The sequence below is a fragment of the Xenopus tropicalis genome, chromosome 5, assembly GCF_000004195.4.
Source record: "Xenopus tropicalis strain Nigerian chromosome 5, UCB_Xtro_10.0, whole genome shotgun sequence".
In the NCBI taxonomy this organism is placed as follows: Eukaryota; Metazoa; Chordata; class Amphibia; order Anura; family Pipidae; genus Xenopus; species Xenopus tropicalis.
In genome coordinates this window covers 36,793,753-36,811,749 of record NC_030681.2, presented here as the reverse complement: position 1 = coordinate 36,811,749, position 17,997 = coordinate 36,793,753, and the positions used below count along the sequence as shown (strand labels likewise).

The window sequence follows — 17,997 nt, the reverse complement described above, 5'->3', positions numbered from 1 at the left end:
GTATCAGAATAAAAGCGAATAAATAATTAGTGCAATTTTAATACATACATAGCCAAAAATGAATTTGTAATGAGATAATTATAATAAATGCCATCCCTATAATGGGTAATGAAGACATTACACCAATAGACTGAGCACTGAGACTGAACACATAATAAGTGTTGTTTTTCAAGAAGACCCAGAAAAGCATCTGAATATGTTTGACGAAGATATACCGCACAATGGTAATTATGAACTGGATTATGCTAAATGGGGATGTAGGATGCAAATATAATGGCCTGTTTCAGAAAGAAATATGCATCATTTGTTTAAAAATATATATTCAAACAAAAATGCTGCTTTCTGGAATGTACCGAGGATAAGTAGGTCCACAATTACATAAATGCTGTATCATCTTGCTGCCATTGTTCAGCCCCTTCAGCTAGTACGAGGGTTGTTTTCAGCAAAAAGACTAGTAAATGGGGATGGCGGCCGTATTGACAGCAGAGCTGAGTGGGACTAATGCAACTCAATACGCTTTGCAGCCTAATTAGAGGTAAATAGGTGTGCTCTTTATGAAGCAGGCAGAATAGCAGAGGAGGAATATGCGCAGGCATACAAGAGCTTTAACATTTTTTCCTTTGTACTGGAATTAAATAGTAACTAATGCTTCAAACCACTAATTTCAGCTCTCAGAAATGAATCAATAAAAATCACTTGACAACTTTAGATGACTTCAGAGATTTCCATTCTTTTTATCTATTCTATGAACTTTGCTTTTTGCAGCCAAACAAGAAATCCCACTTTTAGCTTCGCTCACAGTTTAAGTATAAAGGAACTTATACATTTGCAGTTTTATTACATGTCACACATATTTTGCTTTAAAGTAATCCTGTATTGTTCTAAATACAGTGGCATATAGACTTTTTCAGTTCATGCACACCTGGCAGGTCCACCTTATCTCAAAATTAATTTACAAGTATGGAAAAACATCATTTCATAAGATATTTAGCCACAGTTCCAAGATATCACCCTAAATGACCTTTAAGCTGGACTTTCTGATGTATCAAGAAGAGCAAATAGCCCTTCTCACCATATCTTATCCTAATTGGTATTCAGCCTGAGTACCCACTGCACCAAGCCCACCAAGGGTGGCAGCGCTACAGTATGGAAAGCACTGCTCTATTTTATTGCCTCTTCAATCAGTACTCCCCCCAACAGTATGCATTATGCCCATAGCAGCAAAGGTACATTTGTAAATGGATGGATAATTATTACACAGCCTCCTTAGCAAATGATTCATTGGTGCTGATCTACAAACTAAATGAAAATGAATTAATTCCACAACAAGTGCCCATTCATTTTAATGCCAATAAAAATAAAAACTAGGGTGGTACAGAGCTTTGACAGTTGACATCTTCATCCTTGAATCGGTCAGTATGTTTGCATGAGGAGGGCTACCATTAATGAAGTGCCATGCAAGCAGCCATTGTAACAATGTATGAAAACACTGATGCTTACCTGTAGAAAACAGGAAATTACTAAAAAGATCAAGCATTTGTGCACACAGAACAGGGCTCGCCTGAGTAAGGTTGGACTGCAAGCCTAGCCAATTCCATTCCAGTCCAATGAGTTATAAAGCCCTGTGCCCACTTTCCTGTAAATTGTGTCTTGTTCTGTTGCAGTTTTAACCTACACAGTATCATTCAGAAACAGAACTTGAGAAGAGCTGTGTCACGGTCGGCACCCTAAACCAGAACAGATGCCAAGTTCCCTTGTCTCGGCTCGGCTTCACCAGTATTGTGACCACCTTTGGCTTCGGGAGGAGCCCTCAGCTACTCAGATGCCACCTGGACTTAACGAGGGGAACGAGGCAGGAGTTCTGGCAAGCAAAGGGGCACGACTGTAGATAAAGTCAGTTAGGCCGAAGATCACGGTACAAATAGGGTTAAACAAGGTCGTCGTCAGGCAGGCTAGGTCGGGGCGGGCAGCAATCAAGGATAGTCAGACAGGCAAGGGTCAAACCGGAATAATCAATACAGCAGGATGAGACGAAATCGTAGTCGAAGTACAAGCCGAGGTCAGATATGGGTAATCAGAATAGTCAGGAGCAAGCCGGGTCAAAAACACAGGAAGGCAACAAGCAGGATACAGGAACAAAATACACAAGGCTCAGAAAGGCACCAGGAATGAAATCCTATCACGGGCAATCAGTAACAAAAGAAAGGCCCTTTAAATATTTCAAATTTGGCGCCATTGCGCGCTGACGTCATGCGCCGTGCGTCATGACGTCATTCGTCAGCGCGCCTGCGCCTTTAAACATGCGGAAGTGCGCGCGCGCGCACACTATGAAGGAGCAGGCACAGAGGCAGAACAGCGCGGCGGGCGTCCCCGCCAATGGCAGCGCGGCGGGCGTCCCCGCCGCGCTGGTAAGTGCCTCTTCATTACATTACCCCCCTCTCTAGGGGGGGCCACTGGACCCCCAGGCTTCCCAGGAAACCTTGAATGGAACTGCTTCCTGAGGCGATCAGCCTTGATGTCATCAACTGAGACCCAAGAGTTCTCCTCAGGACCGAAGCCTCTCCACCTAGTAAGATATTGAAGTTTACCTCTCACACGGCGGGAGTCGAGGAACTCTTGGATCTCATACTCAGGCTGACCTTCAATCAACACCGGGGGAGGAACAGACTGATGGCGAGTGTTAGCAGCAGGTTTAAGGAGAGAAACATGAAAAGTATTAGAAATTCTGAAATTAGGAGGTAACTGAAGACGGACAGAAGATGGGTTAACTATTGCAATGATAGGATATGGACCAATAAACCTGGGACCCAGTTTGGGAGAGGGAATCTTTAACTTAATATTCCTGGTTGATAACCACACTAAATCCCCCACCTTGTACTGGGGAGCCTCCCTACGGGATTTGTCAGCAGCTTTTTTCTGGGCTAGGGAAGCTGCAGATAGTGAATCATGAACTAGCGACCAGATTTCAGAAAATCTTAAGACCAGATGGGGTTTCAGCAGGAGCAGAAGACTGTAAAGGGGACAATAAGGAAGAGAGGTCAGACCTCAAGGTTGCAACAATTATTTCCCTGGGAATGATAGGAGTGCACTCACTAGAGTCGGAGGAAACTGAGTCGAAACTCCTAGAGAGTGCATCCGCCTTGGTATTCTTTGAACCGGGCTTAAAAGTTAAAGAAAAATTGAACCTTGAAAAGAATAAAGCCCACCTGGCTTGCCTTGGATTCAGGCGCTTAGCGGATTCAATATAAAGTAAATTCTTATGGTCGGTATAGACCGTAACTAGATGTTTAGCCCCCTCTAAAAGATGGCGCCATTCCTCGAAAGCCAATTTCACGGCCAGCAATTCCCTGTTCCCTATGTCGTAATTGATCTCTGCAGGTGAAAACTTTCTAGAGAAAAAGGCACAGGGATGCATCTTGTTGGTTATCGGGTGTCTTTGAGACAGGACTGCCCCAGCTCCTACCTCAGAGGCATCTACCTCTACAATGAAAGGGAGAGCGGAATCGGGAGGTCTAAGGATAGGGGCAGAACTAAACTCTTTTTTGAGGGTTTCAAACGCTTGTACAGCCTCAGGAGGCCATATACTGGGATCAGCGCCCTTTTTAGTTAGATTCGTGATGGGAGCTACAATTAGAGAAAAATTCTTAATAAATTGACGATAATAATTGGCAAAACCAAGAAACCTTTGTATTGCACGTAACGAAAAGGGTTGGGCCCAATCTAGGACAGCTCTCACTTTGCCTGGATCCATCTCTAGACCCTTGCCGGAAATAATAAAACCCAAAAACTGAACAGTAGAGACTTCAAAGGTACATTTCTCTAGTTTTGCATACAGGTTATTCTCCCTTAGCCTTTTTAAGACCTCACACACATGTTTAGGATGTTCATTTAGATTAGAAGAGAAAATAAGAATATCGTCAAGGTAGACCACTACGAATACCCCCAGTAGGTCACGAAAGATGTCGTTGACAAATTCTTGAAAAACTGCGGGGGCGTTACAGAGCCCAAAGGGCATTACTAAATACTCGTAGTGGCCGTCCCTGGTGTTAAAAGCAGTTTTCCACTCATCCCCCTCTCTAATACGGATGAGATTGTATGCACCTCTAAGATCAAGCTTGGTATAGATCTTGGCGGTTTTAACCTGGTCAAATAACTCAGAAATTAGAGGGAGAGGGTAGCGATTTTTAATAGTGACTTTGTTTAAGCCCCTGTAATCTATACAAGGACGGAGACCCCCATCCTTCTTACCCACAAAGAAAAACCCAGCTCCTGCAGGAGAATTAGAAGGCCGGATAAAACCTCTTTCGAGGTTTTCCTGGATATATTCCTTCATGGACTGGGACTCAGGTAGGGAAAGAGGGTATGTACGACCACGAGGGGGAGAGGAACCTGGAACCAGATCAATGGGACAGTCATACTGTCTGTGTGGGGGTAAGGTCTCGGCCGCCTTTTTGGAAAAGACATCGGCATAAGCCGAATAGGCTGCAGGTAACCCCTCAAGTGAGGTGGCTGCTATAGTTGAGGGAATACAGATACCCCTACAACAAGAACCCCATTGAGAAACCTCCCCAGTAACCCAATTAATCTGGGGGTTATGAACCTGGAGCCAGGGTAAACCCAAAATGAGTGGAGAAGAGGCACCTTCAATAAGAAAAAGGACTATCTCTTCAACATGGAAATCGTTCACACATAAGGATAAAGATACAGTTTTCTTATTTACTACACCAGACCCTAAAGGTCTTTTGTCCACCGTTAATAACCTCATGGGAACACTGAGAGGAACCACAGGAATGCCATGTTTAGCAGCAAACGTGGCCTCAATAAAGTTACCCTCTGCCCCAGAGTCCACGAAAGCAGACAAGTTAACGGAGCCCGTAGGCCAGGACAGTTTGACCGGTAGCTGAACCTTGGAGGCAAATTGGGGAGAGGAAACGCCTGCACCCAAATGAAGCTCCCCTTCTTCATTTAGGCTTGGGCGTTTCCCGGCCTCTTGGTGCATTGTTTGAGAAAATGACCCTTGTCCCCACAATATAAACATAACCCAAGGGTCCGCCTGCGTGTCTTCTCCTCAGGAGAGAGATGGAATAGGCCTAGTTGCATAGGCTCCTCCTGAGGTGGAGACACCGGGAGAGCCGAAGACTTAACATTGGTCACTAAGTCAGGCCTCATATAAGTAACCCCAGAAAGATTAGTATGACCCCTTTCACTCCTTCTTTCCCTTTGTCTCCTATCAATCTGGATGGCTAGGGACATGAGATCATCCAGACTGGACGACAAGGGGTAATTCACCAGGCTATCTTTAATAGAGTCGGATAGCCCGATACGGAACTGACTGCGCAGGGCCGCATCGTTCCACTCGGTTTCTCCTGCCCACCGGCGGAACTCTGTGCAATACCCCTCTGCATCCCGTCTCCCTTGGCGCAGTTTACGAATCGCCGAATCGGCAGATGATGCACGATCCGGGTCATCGTAAAGGATTGCCATGGAATGAAAGAATACATCAAGGGAAAAACGGGCTGGATCAGAGGGAGGCAGCCTAAGGGCCCAAACTTGGGGATCTCCCAGAAGAAGGGTCATAACAAATCTTACTTTCTCCTCACCAGAAGGGAATGAATGAGGGAAAAAGCTAAGATATAATTTACACGCCTCTTTGAAGACGAAAAACTTTGACCTGTCCCCAGAGAATTTCTCGGGAAATGCAATCTTAGGCTCCTGGGGCCTATAGGTGTTACTTCCCATAGCAGATGCCCCCACAGAAGGGGAAGAACTAGGGAGAGGTTGCTGCTGCGAAGATTGCGTAGTCTCCAGCTGGCGGGTTAGATTGTGGAAACCCTGCAGGAGATAATTCTGCTTTTGCTCCTGATCCTCCAAGCGCTGTAGCAGGGCCGTAAGAAGCGCTTCAGTGGTAGCAGATGGAGTGGGAGGAGCAGCAGCGGACTCAACGTGATCTTGGTCCTCCATGGCCCGTGATAATGTCACGGTCGGCACCCTAAACCAGAACAGATGCCAAGTTCCCTTGTCTCGGCTCGGCTTCACCAGTATTGTGACCGCCTTTGGCTTCGGGAGGAGCCCTCAGCTACTCAGATGCCACCTGGACTTAACGAGGGGAACGAGGCAGGAGTTCTGGCAAGCAAAGGGGCACGACTGTAGATAAAGTCAGTTAGGCCGAAGATCACGGTACAAATAGGGTTAAACAAGGTCGTCGTCAGGCAGGCTAGGTCGGGGCGGGCAGCAATCAAGGATAGTCAGACAGGCAAGGGTCAAACCGGAATAATCAATACAGCAGGATGAGACGAAATCGTAGTCGAAGTACAAGCCGAGGTCAGATATGGGTAATCAGAATAGTCAGGAGCAAGCCGGGTCAAAAACACAGGAAGGCAACAAGCAGGATACAGGAACAAAATACACAAGGCTCAGAAAGGCACCAGGAATGAAATCCTATCACGGGCAATCAGTAACAAAAGAAAGGCCCTTTAAATATTTCAAATTTGGCGCCATTGCGCGCTGACGTCATGCGCCGTGCGTCATGACGTCATTCGTCAGCGCACCTGCGCCTTTAAACATGCGGAAGTGCGCGCGCGCGCACACTATGAAGGAGCAGGCACAGAGGCAGAACAGCGCGGCGGGCGTCCCCGCCGATGGCAGCGCGGCGGGCGTCCCCGCCGCGCTGGTAAGTGCCTCTTCATTACAAGCTGTGCCTAGTTACTGGTGCAAGACTTAGCTTAAAGGGGTGGTTTACCTTTTAATTAACCTTAAGTATGTTAAGTAGGTTATAGAATGGCCAATTCATTGCAACTTTTCAACCAGACTTCATTATTTCTTTTTTATAGTTTATAAATTATTTACCTTCTCCTTCTAACTCTTTCAGCATTCAAATGGGGGTCACTGACCCCAGCAGGCAAACAACTTTTGCTTTGTGAGGCTACAATTTTATTGTTATTACTTTTTATAACTTATCTTTCTATTCAGGTCATCTATTATTCATATTGCAGTCTTTTATTGGACCCTATTTGGACCCTAGCAAAAAATGAGAATTGCAAATTGTCTCAGAGTGGCACTCTCTACATTAAATTAAAAGTTACCTGAATAGGTAAACAACCCTTTTAAGCATATAATATATATTCTTGTTACAGTCTGTATGTGATAATTGATATTTTTTTTTAAATTGAGGTTTTTGTGTTATGATATTGTGCAAAGTATAGAGGGTTTTGGCCATTCTACAATTGCTTGCTGTTACTGTGTGTACAGAAGAAAACATCCCCCACCCTTTAAAATGAAAGGTTCCTTAAATCTAGCACAATGGAAATAGCTTCTTTTATTATTCAGCATTCCTACCTCAAGTTTTATTGCGTCTTAGAACAAAAATGTACCATATGGCAATGTAATTCCTCCTCACATATCCTCTCTGTTGGGGGTCCATTAAAAGCATTGTGTGAGGTTTTACAAGCTGCTGCTGTTATCTCCAAACACTGTATAGAAATTGCCTTTTGCAATAAGAATGTTCAGCTTTTTGTGTCTTTATATTAAAGGCCTTAATGAATTCTTGTCTCAGAGATAAATAAAAGATCTTAAAGAAAATGGTGAAAATTAGCAAACTGTACCAAGCCGTTGTCGAGAGAGGAGCTTCTGCACCATTGTGCCGCTGCAGTGTGAATGAACCTACACTCACCTAATAGGGCATAAATGAGAGTGCTCGCACTAAGCACTAGATCACCGGGTTATGGTAACACGATTAGCTGTTAGATTTAAATTGCTTGTAGCTGTGGGATTTATAAATGGCAATAAAATCACTATGTATAATTAATCACACGTTACCACAGTCAAATTGAATGTTTATGGCATTAAATAAGCTATTTGATTTGCAATTTAACTTTTTATCCTGTGCCAAATGTATGCAGCACATATTGCATTGAGTTGCAATGCTTGTATTGCCCAGTTACATTGTCCAAGCTGCTTTATAAGGCCATGGACACCTGCTCATAGAAATATGGCCCACAGGATTGTTGTTAAAGCTCCAGTTCTTATAAATAGTAAACATCATTGGCATAAGGCTATGGCCTTCTTTTAAAAAGTTAATTAATCATGGTAACTAGAGTCCAGAGAATTGTATCTACCATATGATGGAAACCATTGCATAAATTCCAAGAAGCACTGCTTGGTTCCACATTATCCCCTTCAAAGAACTGCATCAAGGAACTTAATGTTTCCACAGAAACCTTGTAATAAGTATCTAAAGCTCTAGATATGGTAAAAAGGTAATTAAGAATATTGACCATTTAGTTTAATAAATAGCACAAGTGGATGGAGGACTCAGACTGGAGCCCAGCTTGGTGAGAACTGGGGGTAAATTCTTGTTCTGCTTGTTCTTGAAGTTAAGGTGGCCATACGTGGGCTGATTGTAGATGCTGATATCGGTCCCTTGGACCAATTCGGCAGCTTATCGGCACGTGTAGGGGCAACAACGACTGGCCTGCCCACCGATATCTGGCCTGAAATCGGCCAGATATCAATCGGGCAGGTTAAAAAATTCAGTTGGATTGATTGATGCGGCCCCCGAACCGACTGCACCCATTACAGTCATTATAATTCAACCGAATTAGTTTAAATTCCCCCAATATTGCCCACCCATAGGTGGGGATGTCAGGAGAAGATCCGCTTGCTTGGCGACCTCACCAGGCGAGCGGATCTTTACGTGTATGGCCACCTTTAGGTTGACACATGGGGTGAACATTAATGGCTGGTCTGGGCATTACTGTAGCCGTAGCTACATACAAGAGTGTTTCCATATATCGTTGACATCGTCATCAGGTAAGGTACAAAATGTTGCGTCATAAGGAAGCTGAAACCCTAAGGGGCACATTTATTAATTTGCACAATCACATGTTTGCCAAGACTTAATGATATTTTGCAATATATATCCATTATAGAGTTAAATAAATTATTTGAAACAATAACAAGGCAATTATTTCCTATTGCTATGATGTGATGTAATGATATAACATACTTATCATTTTTTTGCGCCCAGTCGTATTTTTGACACCTTTTCCTGCACTTTCCTCTCTTTGAATTCATTTAATGTAGTAACCGACACGCTGTCATGTTCAATGAAGTCAACTTATTCTATATGAGTTTGTTTTAATTTAGGAATTGGGATTTTATCTGCTGCCCTGTGAAATTCTTGCTTGGTTTCTAATGAGGAGTCACGTTTGATTTTAGCCGTTTCACTGAAATGTAATTTATTGGCTTTTATATAAATCAGGTCCATGATGAAGCCATGGTTACTTTGCTGTCCTTATCAGCACCTCATTTGGCATTTCCTAACTCAATACTGTGCTCTAACAAGGCAGGGGGGTGTCAGGTTACTTTTTATTTATCGACTTTGCAATTACTGCAAATGAAAGATCTGTCATGTCCTCTTTGCCTTTTAAATAACATGAAGCATTTTTCTCTATTCAGGTTTAAATACGTTAAGTCACGTAACTGGTCCATGATGTGCTCAATTAGGATTATATCACTCCCAATTCTGTGACAAAGAGACGGTACATTTCGTTGTCATGTTCATGACACACAGGTGCTTAGTGTGGGCCAGGAGCACAGAGACCCAATTACATTAGGTTGAATCTTGGTGGCAGTAAATGACAGCACCTCAGAGCAATGGGGCTTATTAACAAAGACTCCAGTGGTGCTGAATATAACATCATGTATCACCAAAGTTGAGCCTTTTTCAGCAAGGTTTGCTGTGGTTGCTGAAGCACTACACAGACAATAAATATAATACAGCCAAGCCAAGGTTTGCCTTATACCTGGGTATTGTAAGGATTTTCACTAATCTGCCAAGAATACATTTCTGTTACAGATATTTGTGGCTGCAGAAACTTAGCAACAAACAGAGTTATTTTGGAGAAAGTAAAGAGAATTGTTATTTTTGGGTTTGAGTTTTCCCCGTAAAGTTTTATGGACATTTGACTGATATAAAGAAAACAGTAAAGGGAGATGGAGTATATCTGGTACCGTAAGGTACGGTAAGGACAGTCAGGGCAGAAGAAATGAGTAGAGGTAATTACAAAAAGTAGGGCTTCACCCAGGCCAGGCTAGATCAATGGAGTGAAGAGTCTGGCTCACAATAGGATAGCTACCACCTTACCAAAGAACTTGAGAAATGCCTACAGTATTGTAAATGATTCACAGGTTAAGATAGTCTGGAACTTCATTTTTTATTAAGAGTTTGAGGGTTTCAGGTTTTATGACCATAGTTATGAGCTCATAGTCTGGTTAAAGCTTAATATCAGTACCTAATGATTTTAAGCTCTTTCTGGTCCAATTCAACTGTGAAAGTCATCCATACAGCCTATCTGTATGAGCTGTCATGTACATTGACCTGATTGTCAGTAAAACTGGGTATCTGATCACTCATCCAACTTATGAGACAATATGACACAGGCCAACCCAAACCAGATTGATGTCTGCATTGTGTATAAAACTCATGGAGTCCACAAATGCAGATCCTACATTCAGGGCTCAAGAACAATAACTTAATGGTCTCTCCTATTTAACGGGGATATTTTTCATTATGACATTATCCAGTTGCATAAGGACAGAGTGTAGTAGAAGACAAATGCTTTGGTGTCACATTTCAGCGATTGGATAGATCATTACTGCAAATCTCCCCGAGGTGAGCCCAGTTGGAAAGTTTGAAGATTTGACAGAGAATAGGAATTACCATATGCTTTTTCAGATAAGAGCTTGTAAATCCATTGCTTTCCTGCCACTGGCAAACAGAGGAGACAGGAAACGTATTTAGTATTTGTTAAAGTGATATATTAGTCAGTGAGGGAATATTGATTATTTATGGTGAAGCCAATTGCTCACTGAGCTTCATAAACTAGCCTAAAGGAAAAGCATTTGAAAAAAAAATTATCCTTCTATAACAGAAGAACAGATTGTTTTACACCACTAATGCATCTATAACGTACCAAACAAATTAAATTTCCAGAAGAGGATTGGTTTTTAAATGAACAATGACTATAAATTAGGTTACTAGATTAAGAGATTGGTAGAACTGAAAAGAAAGGAATATGAACTACCCCAGTGACTGGCCTTTTCCCCATTATTCATAGAACACTTTAGTACATGGCATTGTGCATAAGGCGCAGCCCCGTTTATAGGTGTAATTGAATCCAAAGTACAGGTTAATTGACTGCACACCTGCCCCTTTTACTACACCTGTCTGCTTATGCTCCTCTTCATTTATTGCCCAGAGGACGTGCATGTGGCTAATTATCATGATTGTTTCCTACATGCTGGGTTAAGGGTAGAGAACTTGTTATCCTTTTGCATCAAATTACAGATAAACCTAGACCAACTAAAATCAGGCAGAGAGCTCATAACTGGTTGTAAATCCCAATTATTGAGAAGATATATGGTAAAACCTTGCCAAACATAAGAGGCTGTGGCCAGCCAAAATGAAATGGACCAGTAAAACTAGCACAGGGGTTACTCAAAGCCTGCCCAGTAAGAATCCATAAAATGATGGCTAGCCTATTGAAGGTCTTCCCCTCTGTTACGTACAATTAGCAACAAATTGATCCATAGGAAGAAATTGTTTATATTTTTTAGGTAAATGGTTCCCACAAAGTATAAAACTATGGGGCATCTCAGATTATTAGAATCTTTAATTGCAAGTGCGATTTAGAAGGGCATCAGAGCCCAGCGCTGTTAGAACATTGCATGGGGGCCTCTGGGGGTGTCGGTTTAATAGGATTGAAGCTGGCCCTAAAAGAAAATCCAGTCTGCCAATCCCTGTGCCCTGTGTTTTATTTTCAGGAAATAAAATAGAAGAAAATTAGCATTGTATATTTATGCATGTGAGATCTATAACTGTTATATGTTGTATCTTAACTATCAGTGCGGAGCTCTGTTTCCCTGATAGCATCTTTACTCAGCAGCAAGAGAATGGAAAGAAAACAAGTCACTCAGGTCTGAAAACATATAAAAGCATATTAAGCACATGTACTGTACACACTGCCAGCCGGGCCAATTCAGATTCATTAAACTTGGCTAATTAGAGCTAATGTATTCAGTGATGCTAGGGGGTACTGTTCATTGAATTGCTGATTGCAGGGTTAAATACAGGGTGCCATATGGATTACAGACTCTAGAAGCAATTGAAATAATGCATTAGCTGTTTATGTGGAATGTCCAGAAACTGTATAAATTGGAACTTATTTGCTATTCTGTTATCCTTGATAGTGAAATGTCATATTTATCAAATCCCCTTTACAACTTCTCACTTGTGTAGGATTTTTAGGGTCCTATTTATCAAAGGGTTCATTTTTTATGCTCCCCACTTGTGGTTGTGTTGGTAAATGAGCCCCATGTTACGCAAGAAAGGAATGTTTCTATTTTATTCCTCAAATTGCTGTGCTTTTTGCAGAACTGCTAATACTTTGATATGACTTTTAATAGACTCCAAGTTATTCATGACAGTTGCTGTTGCTTCTACATAGAACATATCTAAAATGCCAATATATTGCATTCATATTGTCCTGTAACAGTGCTGCTTGCAGGGAAACGCGGCCGGCAGGGGGGGCCCTGCACCCCCCAGTCTGACCCTGCTTGCAGGGGGTAGTTATACCACTTTTCGGAATTTCATGCAAATCAACATACAATATCCATGCCCCCAATAATACCTTTTGTAGCCAAGGAGTAGCAATTTGCAGACCCAAAAATGTATAGGCCTTATGTGAGTATATGTGAGTTTTTAAGCAAATAATGTAAATGCATGTGGCTGGGGCAGATAGGGCATGCACTAAAATCTTAAAAATTCACAATATTGAATTCACAATTGAATGTTAAAGAGGTGGCTCATCTTAAATTTAACTTTTAGTATGTTATAGAATGGCCTATTCTAAACAACTTTTCGATTGATCTTACTTTTTCTTATTTATTGTGGATTTAAAATTATTTGTTTTTGCCTTTGTCTCTTTTCAGTTTTCAAATGGGGGTCACTAACCCTGTCAGCCAAAAACTATGGCTCTGTGAAGCTACTTCTTTATTGTAACAATTTGTAATTTATCTTTCTATTCAGGCCTTTCCAGCCTCTCAACCCACTGCCTGGTTGCTATGGTAATCCAGACTCTAGCAACCAGAAAACTTCTCAAATTCCAAACGACAGAGCTGCTGAACAAAACGCAAAATAAATCAAAAACCATAGAAAATCAAAACTAGTTGCAAATTGCTGCACTGTCTGCATCACTAAAAGTTAAAAAATAAAAAGTGAACTACCCCTTTGTGCTTAGTCTTTTCATATTCATATAACTTATATATTACTAATATATAATAATATAACCTTTTAAAACCCCAGAAAGTTTATAGTTACGACAGAAATAATCTTAGCTAAAACCCTTCCTCTGGCATCCTCCCCCCCCCCCATCTATATTATTCATATATGAACCTGTGTAGATATTCTGTTGATTCAGTGGTTTCAGAAACTAAAGTATTTGTAGCATTTTATCTGTTGTGCCTGATGCCAAATATCTGATTGTTATTAGTGCAGCAGTTGTGCTACAAAGGGCGGGCAGATAAATGTCTGCATGACGCACAGACGGAACTCATGGTTATGAAACCAGACCTGTACATGTTTATACATGAATTATAATGTTTATCTGAAGGTTTTCTAATAGGTAGGAGAAAGTTAAAAGGGAGTATGCCATTCACGAGTCCATATTGCAACACTATGGCAGCCTGTTTTCCTCTTATGTATTAATCCTGAGACCTTAGTGCTGAAAAACATTTGTGTCATTGTCTACACAAATTAAATTTGTTTATGCAGCAGTTCAGTTAATCCTACAATCTGCTTTTCTCAAATGAGGCCAGATAATGGAGACATGGTCCCTTACAGGTCTTCAGGCTTTTAAATTCTGATAAAATCAGGATTCTTCACTGGGTCTTGCCACAGCTCTGAATTAAGCCACTTTAAATCTAATTACCAGAGCTGGCTGTACATCAGGAACATCCATTAAAAAAAAATTGATTGACCATGCTGTTATGGGGAGGCATTTTATGAACAAACGATCCTGATGGGCCCTGAGCTGTGAATTATGAAGCAAGAGGGGGGGGGGGGAAGGAATGAGAAAAATCAGGTAAATACTTTATTAGCCATTAATGAGAGGTTCACTGGATAACTCAATTTCTCCTTTTGAAAACAGCTACTTCATGGAAGCATGGTGCATGGCCATCTATCACGATCGCTTTATCGATTTCCAGCAAGAGGTGCGCGAGATGCTAGCAGCTGAGCAAGTAAGAAAATCACTAACCTCTCTTATCTGCAAGGTGCTGATGTGCCTCAGTGCTAGCACTTCCCAGTTGCCTTATGTGAGGCACTTAATCTGGATTCTCTTGGTCTGGGACCCCTTTTAGAAGCACTAAATAATTTCACAGGGATTAGTATGTAAGCACTATAGCTTTCTCTGAAATGTAGGGCATATACTGTATGCAGGGTCTGCTGGGTTTAATTGTTATGTTTTGTTTTGCTTCAGGTATTTACAGTTGCACAACACATAATAATGGGCACTGAACTTCTCAAGGACTACCCAGTGTGGGGGTTTGACCAAAATATCTAGGGACACAATTTTAGGCTGATAAATCCCAGTTACAGGTTTTGTTGACCTACAAGAAAAATTCTTACACTTAATTCCTGGTAAAATTGCACAGAAGTAGCACCTCCATAGCCATTTCTTATTCAATTAGCTGTATAAAATATAAACTGGACACTAAAATTGACATTGTGTCAAAGGTTTCCATATTCATATACTGTATATTTATGACATGGTTACTGCACCTTGGTTATGTATAGTATGTTTGTCATTTGTACAGTAACTTGGGTGCCACAAAGGATATATACATAGGTTTACATACTGTGGGGCTGTAACACACTCCAGGGTTAGACAGACAGTTTGATATATAAGAAGAGTACGTATCTGCTGCCTTGGACACTCAAACATTGCTGAGTGTGATGGTAAAGCTGACCAAGGTTTGGTAAGAAAACCAAGCCTATGACTCCCTTAGATAGGAAACCACTTTGGGGCTTTGGAAGCATTATTGTTGACCAGTTACTGTGTAATAGGACTATGTATTATATGTTTAGCACTGTCACATTTTCTATATGTAAAGATTGTCACAGCTTATACATATGTATTTACGCATATTACATGTTATATTTATGTGTATTAAATCACAGGTGACTATCATGCTTTAGAATCCACTGTTAACAAATATTGTTAATACATTTATAAGATAAAAAGAGAAAGGAGGGAGAAGGTTTAGAAAAAAGGCGATGGATTAAGTGAAGGGAGAGAAAGAATGAAGTCTGTATTGTTGCTACTTGCAGCAAGCCTAGTGTGCCTGGAGGAAGCCATTGGTTTATTCCAGTCCATAGTTCCATTGTGTCAAGGAAAAGGATCTGTATGTTGCAGCATTCAGAGCCATTTAATCCTTTAGGGCTTGTGTACGTGTACGTAAGCAAAGTGCAATTTCAAGCGCAATCGCCATGTTTCTTTTTCCACAGTGCAGCATTTTTTTTTGCAGATTTCCAGTGTCATTGCAGTTGCAAGGGGGCGATGCACTTAGCGCAGTGAAACTTCAGTGCCTACTGCAATTGTGTTGGATTCACCAGATTCACAAAACTGCACGTGTGCTTCTTTGAAAATTGAATGCACTTAATGCCAAATATTTTCGCAGTCTGCCTTGCGTTATTTCCAGTGTTTGCTGATGTCATTTCCAGTTATGGGTGTGTGAGTGACGCGTGTGCCCTATTCTTTTGGCTGAACTGAACTGTAGCAATTAACACAGAGCAATGAGGTAACGGTGGCGCTACCACCTGGTCCATAGTTTGTGGTACCTCCAGGTTCCTCTTTGTCAATAAGTACATCAGCGCACAATTTGGAACAGAAAGCAGGAAGGACTAAATGGCATTTTGATGCAAGTACCATAATAAAGGTGGTTTTACATGAAACTCACTGCAGGGAAATTGCTGGGCCTGCAACTGTACCTGCAGATGTGCAGCCCTTTTAGCTTGTTAATTACAGACAACATTATAATAGTTAATAATTTAATGAAGATATTTGATTTGTAAAATCACAATGGTTTAATGAAGGAGTTGCACAGGGAAATTATACTCCAGTTACTACATTTGTGGGTGCCGCTGCCATGTGGTACATTCCCATATCATCAGCCTCGTGGGAGGGGAAAACCTTATTGAGCATTATGCTTTTGTGCTGTCTATGGACAGAGGTAAATTCTCCAAAAAAGTATAATGGCAATTTTGCCCTCTAATGGATTACAGATTAATGTTTCATATGGCACCTTGCTATAAAGAGCATTGGAGTGCGCTACATGGCAGAACCTCCACCCACTGATACCAGCCTTTAGCCCTCCTTTTATTTCTTACTCGGTAAATACTCCTAAATGTTAGCTGCCATATTTCTCATTTCTGAGATATTATCTATAGACTATAGCAGAACATCCTATTATATATTGACAAGGACACCTCAGAGAAGGTAAGTAGCTTGCCAGCTCCTTATGTATTAATGAAAAGATGCAGAGAAGAAGAGTTACATGGACAGAGCAATGGGCTACTATGGGAAACTAAATGAATGGTACAATAACCCCCATTATAAATAGTCTGCATTGTATTTTCTCTCATTTCTGTTGATGTATACATGATTTCATATAAGGACATTCTGCAGAGATGATTGAGGATACAACCAACAATAAACTTAGCAAAGGCAGTAAAATTCAGCTTATATTAAGAACATTTTAGCTTTAGTACAATAACCATTCATTATACTAAAAGAGTGTGGATATTATCATCTAGAGTTACATGCACTATATTCCTAATTGCCACTGGAAAGCATCATTAAGCCTAAAGCACTGTGGCTTTTAGTAGTAATTAAGGTTTCTGAAATGTTATCAAGCGTGGAAAAATATGTAAATATGTCACTGAAGCAAACGAGTAACAAAACCGTTATGCTTTGGAGAAGGCATTTTTGGTCTCCCTATTTGGCTACCTTCATACCTTCAGATTCCTTTATACAGATGTTGGTTAGGGTTTATTTAAAGTGAGGAATGAGTGTAAAGCTGGCCATACACGCAACGATACTATCGTACGAAACCTTGTTTCGTACAATATTCGGTGTGTGTATGGCATGTCGGCCAGTCAACCGATATCGCAGGAAGCTGCTGATATCGGTCGACTCGCCGATCGGCCAGGTTAGAACATTTTGATTGGGTGCCATAGAAGGCGCCTGACTAAAATCTGCCGTCAGGGCTGAATCGGCAGAAGGAGGTAGAAATCCTATTGTTTCTACCTCCTTATCTGATGTTTCAGCCCTGACGGTGTGTGGCGGATCTGACGATGATTCGTCAGATCGCCATGTGTATGGCCAGCTTAAGGCAGGGATTTATCTGATGCTAATAGCTTGTTTTTAGACCTGGCTCTGTCACGGGGGGGGGTTCCTAAGACATCATTGTTGGTATCCCAGTTGGTCTCATTGTAGCTGACTGGCCACTGAGCCTCAATTATCCTGTGTGACACGTATAACCACTTATGGCAGCAGTCTTTGAATCTTTGTGACTTTTTTTTTGGCTCAAGTCCCATTTTTGAGACGTAACATTTGACCTCCCTTAGTGTCAAGTTTAAAGATCTATAAAAACACTGCCACTCAGTCACAGGGCCCTTTACAACTAAGTTTGCAGGCGCCCCTCCGCAGCGAGCCCCAATTATTAGCCCACCACCACCTGGCCCCCTGGGTGCCTAGCAAGTAAAATGGGTCTCCAATGAAAAAAAAAACTTCTCATGCCATGGTCACACCCATAATACACCCCAGTTATATCAAAACTCCACCATGTTCCACCCAAAACACCACCCACTCTCCCACAATCCCCACACCTTAGGTGACCTACAGATTGCTCCTTTTTATCTTGGGTTCCCCTGAGTGC

At 41.6% G+C, this 17,997-nt stretch overlaps 1 protein-coding gene across 2 annotated transcripts in view; it reads left to right on the top strand.

The window, feature by feature from the left end:
• The window catches only part of cfap61 (cilia and flagella associated protein 61), a 142,063-nt gene that overhangs the window by 115,822 nt on the left and 8,244 nt on the right, over nt 1-17,997 (top strand). The window contains exons 26-27 of one of the 2 annotated variants that reach the window (XM_031901802.1): nt 14,208-14,298; nt 15,586-15,729. In XM_031901802.1, the coding sequence (XP_031757662.1) occupies nt 14,208-14,298; nt 15,586-15,627 (133 nt within the window). In that variant the 3' untranslated portion in view covers nt 15,628-15,729. 2 annotated transcript variants of the gene reach the window in all.